General features: G+C 37.9%; 1 protein-coding gene across 6 annotated transcripts in view; it reads left to right on the plus strand.

Moving 5' to 3' along the window:
• GRAMD1C (GRAM domain containing 1C) overlaps positions 1-13258 on the plus strand; it is a 52163-nt gene that overhangs the window by 14642 nt on the left and 24263 nt on the right. For all 6 annotated transcript variants that reach the window (XM_064410160.1, XM_064410161.1, XM_064410162.1 and 3 more), the window contains 4 exons: positions 3546-3630; positions 6385-6488; positions 8220-8315; positions 9436-9516. In XM_064410160.1, coding sequence (XP_064266230.1) covers positions 3546-3630; positions 6385-6488; positions 8220-8315; positions 9436-9516 — 366 coding nt within the window. The remainder of the gene's footprint in view (positions 1-3545; positions 3631-6384; positions 6489-8219; positions 8316-9435; positions 9517-13258) is intronic.

Raw genomic sequence — 13258 nt, forward strand, 5'->3', positions numbered from 1 at the left:
TCAGCTTAGTTCTATTTAAGTTTACATTTTTTTTTTTCGGGAACATGACTTTATATAGTTGAACCGTCCATTTCCAAACAAGGTATGAGAATAATTTGGTTATGTGTCTCCAATATCTGGTTCTTACATAACTGTCTTCCTTAAAACTTCCTGGTTGTCACTGAAAATGGTTTTCTGTTTATGCTAGTCTACGGGTTTCTGGTATATTTTGTGGCTTCAGATGAAAAACTCTAATAAGTTATTTGCTGCACTTAATAATTTCCTTGGTGTTCAAATATAGCATAACCATAAACACCTGAGATTATAGTCAGGCCAAGTGTTTACCTGATGATTTATAATTAAACTTAGAAATATGTATGTATTAAAAACAAGTTGTTATTTTCATCTTGTGAGTGCCATGCTACAACCTGTTTGCCTTTCCTTTTTTTATATGTGGTGCTAGATTTTGTAACTCAGAGGTGGTAACCTGCTTCAAATGGTGCCACATGTTGGACATTATAGTAGAGATTAGGAGAGACTGTATTCATAGCAATGTCTTGTTTTCTTCACTTTGAGGAAGTTGAAATTGCCAATAGTGTTAAAATTGCCCCTCTTGTTTCCCAAGTCTGTTGAGGGATTTCTTAATCACCAAGCCACCTACTGAGTAGGTAAAAAGTACATATTTAAGTGAGCTAGTTTTCATGCAATTTATGGAAAAGATAAGGTTCAAAACTTTCAGTGTGCTCACATTTTTCTGCTGATTAGATAAGGATTCAGAGCAGACTCTGCCTAAGTGTCCTAAAAACTCAGTAGAAATCTACCATTAATAAAGTTTTCTTATAGTCCAGTCACTCTTGACAACACTTCTAAATGTCAGCAAGGCATTTAGACAAGCTGTAGCAGGTTTCGTGCTCTAGAAAAATTTCAAATCTAAGTAAAACTCAGTATCCTGAGTCTGGATTCTTGGAGCTGTTGAACTGGCTGATTCATGCACTAATATAAATATGTCTGTGACACTGTGATGCTCCTATTTTCTTTGATTCCTTTTGTCTTATAACCACAAAGTTCAGTGTAGCTTTTATCTCTTGTATATATCATGTTTCAGAAACTACATTTCTCCTTAAAAGCATTGCTTCCTAAATAATGATTTCATAAATTGTGACTTCCATTTTCCTCTCATGGAAAACCAATTCTTTTATTCCCTGTATGCTGGCATTGGCAATACAAGCTCAGACTTCAGTCAGCTGAGGTAGGACTGTGTATAAACCATAGGGACTATGGAACTGCAGATGGAAACTGGACAGGTGTGAGTTCATTTTTCATTTTTCCCTCTGTCTCTTTCCAGAGTAATTGCAAAAAACTAGATTTCTTCAAAACAGTGCAGATTTTTGGATGATCAATTAAAAGTGTGCATTTCAGGGCTGGGTGTTGCAAACCAAGAAACCATAGCCCACCTACTTCAGCAGATTACATGCTTTCCAAGAATGTATTTTTTTTTTTTTTATCACAGAAATAACTGAAATATAACTGGAGGCATTACGGTTTAGAGGAGACATGTCAAACATGTTCCTCTTTAGCTACACACAAACCTTTCATGTTTACTTTTCTCAAAAGGGGAGGGGTGGATGTATTTTCTGTCTCCATCCCTTTCTGCCATTTTGCATTACAATGCTCAGAATATCAGTGAACAGCAAATATGTACTCAGAGGTCAAACATATAGACTTTCTTTTATTCATGGTATTAGAAGGTAAATTGACTTATTTTTTAAAAGCTGATCTGTGTCAGCAAAACTTTGCTGTCTCATGTGTTACATGCACTTAAACACTTGACTTTGAGGTTGCACTTGACTTTGAGGTTGTGCTTGAACTTGCATTTTTTGTGGCCTAAGAGCTCAGTTCTCAAGTATAAGATGCAGACAATTGTAAGATCTAAGTGTAGGGTGGTGTTCAGGTAACTTTTGAACTGCAAGAAGCAGGAATGTCCTCAGTGAAAAAGAGCAAAGTGTAGGAATCTTGAGGAGGTGGGAGCACTCTATTTGTTCTAGTTTATTAAAAGGCCGTCAAGCTGAAGATAAATCTGGTTTTGTCCTGGGGTTTTTTGGACAAGCAGAAACATTGTGAAAGGGTAGTGGCCAACTAACATGCTGCAGGAGTGTGTCAAAAGTAAGGTAATACAGTCAAAAGTGGTGCTTTGCCGTCTTTCTTCCTTCTTCCTCCATCCTAAACATAAATAGCAACTAATCTTATGGTGAAGATGGGTTTAATGGTGAATGTCTAGTTTTGGAGTAATACAGGTGCTCAAGTAGAGAATAACATCTATGTGCTTAAGATCTTTAGAAAGGTTAAAAAAAAAGTGTGGAAGAGGCATTTGTAGTGTGGAGATTCTCAGTTCTGTCTAAGAAAGAACAGAGATAATTTCTCCCAGGTTGAGCTTGGGAATCTTAGAGGAAAGAATTAAAACAATTATTATCTCTCTTTCTGTAACCATTGTTTATAGACATAGTTCTTTGGAGTGTGCTATTCATTATCACCAATAGTGTGAGATGTCTCTACTTTTGAGACCAATCAAGGATCACTTTAGCGAGTCACATTATAAAAGATCTGCTACTTTCATTAAGACTGGAGTCTTTCTTTCTATTCCTGACTCAACAGCATCATTGTAGTATATTTATACCTGGTTCTAGGAACACTTAAAAGTGATTTCTTCCTCTAATAGTTTTAGTCCAGCTGAGTCAGGGCCTTATACAGCATTTAGTTAACACCGCCTCTAAAATAAGTGTCTAATATCTATTAAGGAAAAAAAAAAATATGATCTTCTCACAACTGAAAATGAATAGTAGGACTTTTATGTAGAATATTTTCTGGAAAATGTGCTGAAGCTCTTCATTTGAATGGGAGCAGGCACATTTGTTTATAGGAGTAAGGAGTTAAAGTCCATCGAGATAATCCTCTTTGCTGTTAGTTTACTGCCCAGTTTGAATCATAGACAGTGATCTCTTTAAAATGGGGTGAACTGTAGAACATGACAGAAAATCAAGAAGTGATGGTGATGCTGCTATTCATTCTTACTGGAGGAAGTTATTACCTTTGTTTCTACAGGTCTAGTTACAGCAACTGTTGAAAAATCCAGTGCATTGCAGTATTCCAAGTAGACATTGAAGTTCTCTGTTGGGTCCTTTTGTTCTATTGGCCTCCATGAGGCCTTGGTTTTTTTGTCACCTCTGTGTTATGGCCTTGGTGCCTTTTCACTTAGTCTGTGCTAGAATATTTAGTCCCAGAAGGGCTCTCATCCCCTTATGGGTGGAGCGGGTTGCTATCATAGCACTGTAATGCCTTGTGACTGGCATCTGGCCTGATACAGGGAATAGTTTGGCCCATGCCAAATAAATACTCTTACATAAGTAAGCATAAAGTTACAATGATGATCACATTTAGATACCACCTATTCTTTATTGCTCTTCTGAGGTTCATTTGTTCTTCAAGATAAAATTACACATCCAGTATGAAGACAGTTGATGGCTGAAAATAAATCTGTTTGCATAACCTTTTACTGTTCTTTGTTGCAGCTCTCAAGTTCCACTTACAAATATAGGAGTGAGGAATTCAAGAGACAGTTTTCTCATCTGCCAGACTCTGAGAGACTCATAGTAGGTAAGAAATAATCACAGCAAAAGTACTTCTTCTGTTTGGTGACTTCAGGTTGCAGTCATGTGAAAGAATTTTGTGCTTTTTATGGCAAATTCTGACTACAGGTGATAACTCCCTATTCTCCTGTTTTTGACCTAGCATGAAATACCTTCAAGGAAAGCCAGGTCCATACTCCTCTCTTCTACTGCCTGCTTTGATGGGGGAAAAAAAAAAAAAAAAAAAAAAGGATGTTGTTTCTGAGACCCTGTTAACTAGGTAGATCATCCTTAGCAAAAACTTTCCCCTTGCTCCCTGGAGCTAATACCCGTGCCCAAGGCACCTTGATTAATGTGACTTCTGGGACAGAGTGACACGTGGGTGGTTGTAATTTAAAAGACTATTTTTCAGATGAATGGAAGAGGAAAGAAGCAGGTGTCAGAGAATATCAAACTATGATGCATAACTTTTCTCAGCACTGAAATATTCCTTTTCCAGCTCTTTTTCACTCCACTGCAGAAAAAGACAAGCATGTAACCCTACCTCCCTTGCATAGTGGTGCACCTTATTCCCTTCTTTATCACGTGCCTGTGCTGTATTTATGTAACAAATACACTGTATATTTTCATGCAAAAATGGCATTGTGACTGCTTCAAGTTCATCTCTCATTTTATGCAACTTTTAAGGAAGTGAATATTGAAAGACTGTTTAGCGTATGCTTGGAGTGTGCAAGCAACAGCTCTGAAGCAGTTAAATCCCCGTGACTTTTTCCAGCCTCAAGAGGCAGTTATCCTCTGAAATGCCTTATGCATTTTTAAAATACTTCAGTAGGGACGTAAAACAGAAGGAAAGGATATTACTTCAAAGCATTGTTTTGATGTTTCTCCTTACACTGGATTGATGGAGAAGGCCATGGAGCAAACTCTGAAGCACGGTTTCAAAGAGACTGTATAGGATTTAGAGAAAGATTTAGTAATGGCTTAATCTCAATCTGTTCCATAAGAAGCAAAGCCACTATTTTCATATAAATTTCTTTTACCCCATAAAAAGCAGTGTTTCCTTGAAAGGACTTTTTGCATCCTCCAAGCAAGGAGCTCTTTCTTTGCTTGATGTAGAGAAACTTGGTACAGGCTTACAGTGCTCCAAGAAGCCATTACTTGCTGCTGTTCATTAAAAGAATTTTTACTGCTTCTGTTTTTAAATCAGCTGTTAAAAATAAGCAACTATTCCACTGTAATGAGCACTGTATATAAATATTATGTAAAATAATATTTTCTTAAAATGAAAGGAATTACCTAAATTGTCTAAATGGGAGCTTAAAGGAGTGCTATTATAATTTGCCTGTTGTTTTCAAGCAACATATTAAGTTACTGGCTCTGAAAACTTAAAAGGAGAAATGCTAATCTCTTCTGTTTGTTTTGATATTCTCTTTTGTGTAGGTAGGTCAGAGGGATTGTTCATTAGTTGCCCAATGATGACCTTTGTAGGTCTGAATCCCTCTCCTAAAACACAGAAGTCAGATGCAAGCTGCTTAGTAATGCTCTCCTCAAGTCCTTAACTTCAAACTCCTGTTGCCTTCCTTTGTCAGCATTTTGATATCTGACAGTTCTCAAACGTGCATTTAGGTCTTTAGATTTAAGCTTCTGTAGTTCTATTTGTAGTTACATCTCCAAGGGCTTGTATGCATGCCTCATTCTTGTTACAAGAAAATTTATTTTTGCTTGATTATTTGAGGAGGAAAATGCTAGAGAATTTGAAAAATCGTAATAAAAGCTTCTGTAAGTGGAGATTTAGCTTAAATGTAGGATGTTGGAGACTCCTAAACTTCTTGATATTTGAACAAAAATTGTATTTATTATGTTCTTGTAGTACACAAAATCAAAATTCTGGCTCAGACAATACCAGATATAAAGCTATTAGATAACTCTAAGGGTAAAATCACTAATATATATTGTATCAATACATACGTTCTGCATATTTTGTATACATTAGGTAGCCTCTTTAGGTTGGACCTCCCAAAAGAGGTCCATCTTAATTATCTAGCAACAGTTCATCTGAAAATTCCTTTTGCTTGAATTCAGGCTCTGAAACTGGGAAAGCTGTGAGATTTTTAAGAAATGCAACTAAATCCTCTACTCTTGTTCTTAATTAGCAGGTATCTGATGATGAGTAATTACATTGTCAATGAAATCTATTTCTCAAGAGAAATAGGGGTGTTTCAGTCAGAGACAGAATGATGAAAATGATAGTCAAATTCAGGAAATACCCCCTGCTTCAAGAACTGGATAGCTTCAATCTTCCTGTTAGTGTCTCACTCTGCATGTAGTTTTAGCTAGTGATAGGATCTGTTTAGTAGAAAACTATTATCTTGCTACAATGTGTGAACTACTGTTATGTAGGAGTTGACAGTATAATCTGTTGTACTATAAAATGTTTGTGTATTCTATTGTTTAGATGCTTTGAAGTTTGACTAATGAATACTTCTCCCATGTACTCCTGGTCTTGCCTGACACCTCTTCTTTGAAAACCTAAGATAGTGCACAGGGGTTGATAGATGGAATGCTGCCCTCACATGGATGTACCATCAACTCTGGCTTTGGGCTGTTCCCAGAACAATGGTCTGGATGCAAGCCAGTACAAGTCTGCCTTTGTAGACTTCTTAGAAGTGAAAGAAATGGCTTTTTATTGTATTGTAGTAGCCCATTTCATTTTAGTTAACAGGTTTGGGTCAGCTGTGCTGCAGTCAGCGGGTGAGTAATTTGCTCCTCCTCTCTTACACAGATTACGCCTGTGCACTCCAGAAGGATATCCTGCTGCAGGGACGCTTGTATCTCTCTGAAAACTGGCTCTGCTTCCACAGCAACATTTTCCGATGGGAGACCACAGTAAGATCTCTTAGCTCACTTGAATCCCACCTTTTCCATGTCCTATCCCATCAGGATATAGGATTAGAGTCTCTCAGATCTCATCCTGTCAATCTCATACTAGTAACTCTGGGCTGTGAAGAAAGAGCCTGCATCCCATCCTGAGTGGAAATTCAAATCCATTATGTAAAATAAGAGTAGCAGTAGAGGCATCTGAATGCTGAAGTAAGCCTGTTCAGTCTGTCATTCAGCATAAGAAGTTTAGGAATTATGCTAAAGCTGGCTTTTTACATTTCTGGTAATGACAATTTACCTTTCCTTACCATGCAAAGTTGTCCTATAAAGGAATGTAACACATGACCTCCTACTGTAAGTCCTGGGGCATGACATGGTGTGTGGTGTTGCCCTATTCAAGAACTCTCCAGCATTGAACCTTACTTGACATAGCCTTACATGTAAATATCAGCATCTAAGAATAGCTGAAGGGAATTGATAAATGACTTCTGCAAGTTCTCATATTGTGGTCTGTGGCTTTTGAATAGTACAAGCAAAGGTAGGTATTTGTGATATGTTGGCCCTTTCTTTTTGTCAGATTAGGTTAATAGGTTTAAATTTCTTCATTCAGATGCAGTTGCTGCATCTGCTCTAGAGCTTGCATGAAGCAGTGAAAAGGAAGATAACCTAGCAAACAGAGGATGGACATGTCAAAATGTTCTGTGAAGTATGAGACTGCTCATAACTTAAGTCAGTATCTCACATTTGGGTGCTCTGAAATACACAGGACAAACAACAAATATCTTGTGAATTTAAACCTGTGGGGGCTGTAGAAATACTTAACTGAAAATCAAGCTTAATTTCATCAGATGGATTTGGTGATTGAATATGTCTTATTTTAGATGTGAAATAAACCCATTGGAATTAAACCCTTGAATACATAAACTCTTCAAAGACTGATTGGGGTTTTTTAATCCAAAACAGCATACATCCTGGTAACCTGTTTCTGCCTGTCTGGCAGAGTGATATCTTCAGCAATACCTTTAGGCAATCTGAGCTCATCAACTACAATGGTAGAGCCAAGTTTGGGACTTCATTAGCAGGCTGTGTTGTTGCAAAGAGAGAGGGAGTAAGTGGAGAACTCGCTGCTCATACAGGAAAAAACGAGTTAGAGCTGTATGTTTCTCCTTTCTCTATGCTGAATGGCAACACAGCCTTATAGTCAAGAGAAGAGGGGGTTAGGCTGGAAGGAAACTGCTTCTTATAACCAGTCAGACCATGTTCTTCTAAACAGAAACATTTCATTTACTAATATACAAGTCAAACATGCCTAGGCAGGAAGAATTTCTTGCAGTGACTAGACTGCAAATAAAATTTTGAAAATGGACTGTATTGTCCATTTTGTGAGATAACACAAGTCTGTTATCTGATCTCTCATCTATGTCCTGCTTTATGTATAGCATTCTGATTGGGATTGGCTTTCAGATCTGTGATTTATGTTTGGTTGGGATTGTGGCAGGAGTGGGAGAAAAGCAGAAAGAACCATTTACTTCCCTAGGAGATGACTCTTAAGTCACAGCTTCTACTTTGAAATGTTTGCTGTTAAAGTAGCAGGTGGAGACGGTAATTGCCTTTGTGATCTCATCTGAATTGTATCCCAGGGTTTGGGGTTAGAGTTCTTCTTGCATGTTCTGTAAGTTCTAACTTTTTAGTCATAAGTTATTTTTAATATGTCTTATTAAATGTGTTTCTTCTTAGATTTCTATTGCTTTGAAGGATATAACTTTCATGACAAAGGAGAAGACTGCTCGTCTCATTCCAAATGCCATACAAATAGCAACAAAAGGAGAGAAGGTGAAAATCTGATTTTAAATATATTCTTGCTAAATGATAGAGTCCTGAACACAGCACGTGTTCTAGTCCATATTTGTATAAGTAACTTTCCTGTCAAATGTTTAAATGTGATTAGGATTAGAAGCCAGACTTAGGTTTGGTCCCTGTGCATGTTTGCTTGATAATTCAACTCCAGTTTGACTGCAGAATCCCTTGGTAGTGTTGATACAGTGACCAGAAAGTAAAAATTTGTCTGACCTGTTCAAAGGAAAACTAATTCAAAGCATAAATTCGGAATCTGTATTCTTCATACTGGAAAAATATCAAAGTCCCTGGACTTCAAGTACTCCTTGAAGAAAACTACTGAACACAAAAGGACTGTGATGTCGTGGGTTTTGAGTAATGGAGAAATTTACCCATGTGCTGGGAAGTGAAGTTTTAGAGTGTGTATTTGAAAAACTGAAAAGCATGATGCAGAGTCTTATGTGTAATACACTTTGTGATTAGTTCTTCTATAAATGTCTTGAAAATAATAATTCTTGGCAAAGAACAGCTTTCCACAGTGAAAGCTGTTCCTTAGGAAGCAACTGTGATTTTGGCTGTTCCCTCTCAATTCATCCAGTATTAACTTTATTGACAAGGAAGATAGACCTCTTTGCTAAAAAAAACCCAGCTTTCCAATGGGAAGATTTTAATACTTGAAATTATGCATATAATTTGATCTCCTATTTTAATTATTTTAATTTCACATTGTCTTTGTGAAAATGGTAGTAAAAGGCTTATGTGGCAGAAGAATAGAAGTAGTTGTGGTCTGTAAGAAACAGGTGTATGTGTTTCTGATTTGTTCAACCTTCTGTGGGAAAAATAAGTTTAAGTTGAGGAGGAGCTCTTGCTTTATACCAAGAGTAGTCACATGGCCAGAACAGCAAATGTCTTTATATACTGTGTGGACACTGGGGAAAATACTCACTGAAAATGATGCAAACTGTGGAGCCTGAGGAATACGACCCCATGTTTGTTGAAGTGAAATGAGGCAAGCTGCTACTGATGACCTTGGGATATTCAAGATACAAGGAAGCATTCTGGGATTCCTGAAGATAGCTACACGTGAGCTTATGTTTTACCTTGTTTTTTTCTGCAGTTTTTCTTCACGTCATTCAGTGCAAGAGACAGAAGCTACCTCAGTATCTTCCGTTTGTGGCAGAATGTGTTGCTGGATAAGGTAAGCTTGTCTGCAACAGGACCTGTGGTTAAGCAGCCAAAGAAACTTTTCCTAAAGTAGACAGATGTGCCTCTGGAGAATAAGAGACTAGAAGTTAGCTTTTCCTTTCTGACTTAGAATTTTAATCTGATATTCTGCTTTGGTTCCTTGTACTTTAGATCACAGATGAAATTCTTATCTTTTCCTTCTCAGACTGTCACTGCAGTTCTGGGGTTGAAGGAGCATTTTGTCTTGCATATAGGTTGCATGCATTCTCTTCACTGTGAGGTCAAACATATGTTACTAAATTGATACACATTTGCTTCACATTTTCTTTGCCTAATTTGTGATCAAAAAGGCAAGAGGTTTTCTCAGTGAAAACTTCAAGGAAAAAAAGGCCAAAACTTCTCAGATAAGTTAGCTGAATCTTTGTCAGCCAACTCATTACAACTCTGCTGACCTTGAATAAATGCAACAAAGGCAGGCTGTATGATATGGAAGTGTATTTTGGCAACTTCGGCTAATTAGCTTGATTTATATTGCAGTTTGTAGATACGTAAGCTAATCTTTCTAAAAATAGCCTGACACATTTGCAGAACATCAAGAAAGACAGACAATTTTGTTGTAAGAAAGACATTTTTTGTAAACCAATTCCTTCCTGTTTATGTCTCTCATTATTTAAATATTTCAATTCAGTTGCAATTTCACACCGAAATATCCATATATAACACTGCAATGATCCCCAAAGGTTTAAAGCTGTTGTACAACTTACACATAGTAGCTATGCTTTTTTTCTTTTTGTTGGATGAATTTTAAGGCAGACTAGAGGCACTTTTTGTCAAAAAAGTGCTGAAAATTAAGGGAAGTGCTATCTAAGGCAAAACCAATGCTTCTTGCAAATCTCTTGTCCCTCAAATCAAATACTATTTAATTATCTTGCATCCAGCCACAATGTACTTTGTCACCTTTTGACTGGAATGGGTAACTGCAAGTGACCTTGCTTTCTTTCATTGTGCAGAGTGTGTCAGAAATTGCACTTATGTTATTCATTTGATTAGTTTGTGGTGCTGGAGGGTCAATGTATGGGCATTCAGGTATACAAACCTATCCTAGGCTGGAACAGAGGTAACAAGCTTTGTACTGTTCAGTATTAGTTTTTCTTGTGTGTTTCTTCTCTGACACTGAAACGAGTGTCGCATTAGGATCAATTTTTTTACTTGAGAGCAGTAGCTAAAGGATAGATAAGAAAGCAGGAGGCATGGACTGCATGCAAGATGAGATGAATTAAGCCAGCAGGTTTTAGAAACCAGTGCATTAGAGTAGCTTGGTAACTATCCTTATTATTTCTGTCAAATCTTGCTGTTAGCTTGCTTTTATCCTCACTGCAGTATGTTAAAAGATAAATCTGTTTATGAGAATTTCTGCTTGGGGTTCTCAGTTGTAAAATGGAGCATGGTCATGAGGTGTATGTAGGGCTTTTTAATGTAGTATGTTTGGAACTATTATTGAAACAGGATTTTTGTTAGGTTGAGTTCCTACTTCTGAAACATAGTAATGACTTCTGATTCTCTGCTAGAATGTGTGAGTCACCTGTCAGCCTTCTTTATGGTATTCTTTACTAGGTAAAGCTATAGAGGGGTACTGTGGACTTGAAAGTAGAAACTGAAGTTGCTGGAGCTGGATCCACTGACACTACTAGAATGGCAGCTGTCTACTCAACTAATACTAAAAAAGAGCCCCTGGTGTTTTCAAGGAGTTTTGCTGTTTTCTTCCTACCACTCCCATATCAGGCACAGTACACATTTGGAAAATGTCCCATACACCTGAAGCCCTGCCATGGTATGCAGTGCCTGAGTATGTGGAGTTTTGGTGTTCCAAAACTTTTGGTGTTTTTGGCTTCAATGATCAAAGGGATGCCATCAGAATTTGTAAGGCTTTTGACAAAAAAATAAATCTCACTCTGGAACAAGTTCCAAAAGGAGCTGGTTTTAATGTTTCCTCGGCCAATAGCTAAATGTTTTGAAGCCTGTGAATAACTTGTTTATATTCTGGAGCACATCTGCTAGACCTGGAGATGACATCCAACTGTTAAGTTATGAAATAAAGTTGTCATCAGAAGTATAAATCTTACTATAGGTGTCACAGTGCTGGTTTGCACCACCTGACAGTGAATAATCCCCAATTTTCGGGATTTGGATCCAGGGGACTGGAATTACATTTGCTTCAAATCATGGTTGTGCAGAGGTAAATTTCAGTCCCTGGCCTCTTCAGCACTTCTGGGCATAGATTTTGTGCTATGAACTCTCACCTCTGTGGAGTGACCTGTCTGCTTTACCTGATACACCTTAAGCTTTTGCCACCTGCAGAACTTGTTGGTAGGGTCAGCCTCATACACTTTCTCAGATCTCCATCTGGTGGCCATTCTGCCTTGTACCTCCCAAATATTGCATGTCCCAGGTGGTTGAACAAGTAGTCCTTTGACAAGTCTGCCTTTCTGTTAGAAGTGAGTTGCACTGTGCAAGAGAACCAGCAGATTGTTACATGCTGTTCTGTGTCCAAACTTACTTCATCCATCAAGATGCTTTCCCCCAACTTTTCTCCACTGCTCTGACAGGACTCCTAGTCCCCTTGAGCTCAGTTACAATTTTGTAGCTCTTAACTTCTTCACACCCTTGCTCAGAATACACTATGGTGTTTTTGGTGCCCTTCAACTTTATCTCCTCTGCAAATCAGTGGGTACTTCTTAATATGGGTCTTTCTTAGGCTTTTTATTCTTTAAATGCCCATGCAAAGACATTTTTTCTTTGAAGGAAAATCCCACTTTATTTTTTCCCCCCATCCCTGCTGCAAAACATGTGCAGAGTGGGTCTTGTAGGGTTTTACCTTGCCATTGTATTTTAAATGATCCAGCATCATGGAAAATAAGGAATCATTAATGCAGTTCTGGAAGAGACATGACACCAGTCTTGATAAAACAGATAGCTGCTTCCACATCCACTGCAGCTTTCAATAATACTTCAGTTTCTAAAATCAGCCAAAAATCCTGTTTTGCAGTGGGCTTTCCAGATTTGTACAAGGAATTTATTCATGGCTGCTATTGACAATAGGAGCAGTGCCATTCACAGTTTTGCTTTATTTTCCTAAACCTTGCGGGTGTCAAATATCCCTCAAGTTTAAGGGAGAAGGAACAAATTAAAATGTAATTAGGCAGGTCATTCAAATCCCAAACAAACACAGCACTCCTTATTTCTAATGGAACAAGATCTTAACTTAATCAGTCTCAATTCCCATGAGTCCTCTGCCTTAGAGTTGGATTTATTTTCCTATTGTTCTTCTTATGCTTTGCTGGGTAGAGATTTGCACCTGTCTCCAGAGACATTGTAACAGGTAAGTCTAGAGGTGTGAGAAGGCACCAGAATTTCTGATCACCTGGGCTTCTTGTGGCAAACATCTCCCAGGACAGCAGTTCTGCTTTCCCCAGCAGTTTCTCAGGGAAGGTTTTGAAAAGAGAGATGTTTATTTGCACCTTTGTGTACAACCAGATTAATTTAAGAGATGAAAGAAGACTTGGTTTGATTCTGAGCTTCATGTTTAGGCAATTAGAGGGAGAGTTTGCTGTTTCTCTCTCCTGTTCTGGAAACAGAGTTCTGTATCAGAGTTGCCTGGCAGAAGTGTGGTGAATGGTGAGGGTTGTCTCTTTAGCCAACCTGTATGGCAGGCCTTGTTCTTATTTCTGCATTTGTCCATAGAGGATAAAAATCAT

This window comes from Passer domesticus, chromosome 2 (genome assembly GCF_036417665.1).
Source record: "Passer domesticus isolate bPasDom1 chromosome 2, bPasDom1.hap1, whole genome shotgun sequence".
NCBI classification, from domain to species: Eukaryota; Metazoa; Chordata; class Aves; order Passeriformes; family Passeridae; genus Passer; species Passer domesticus.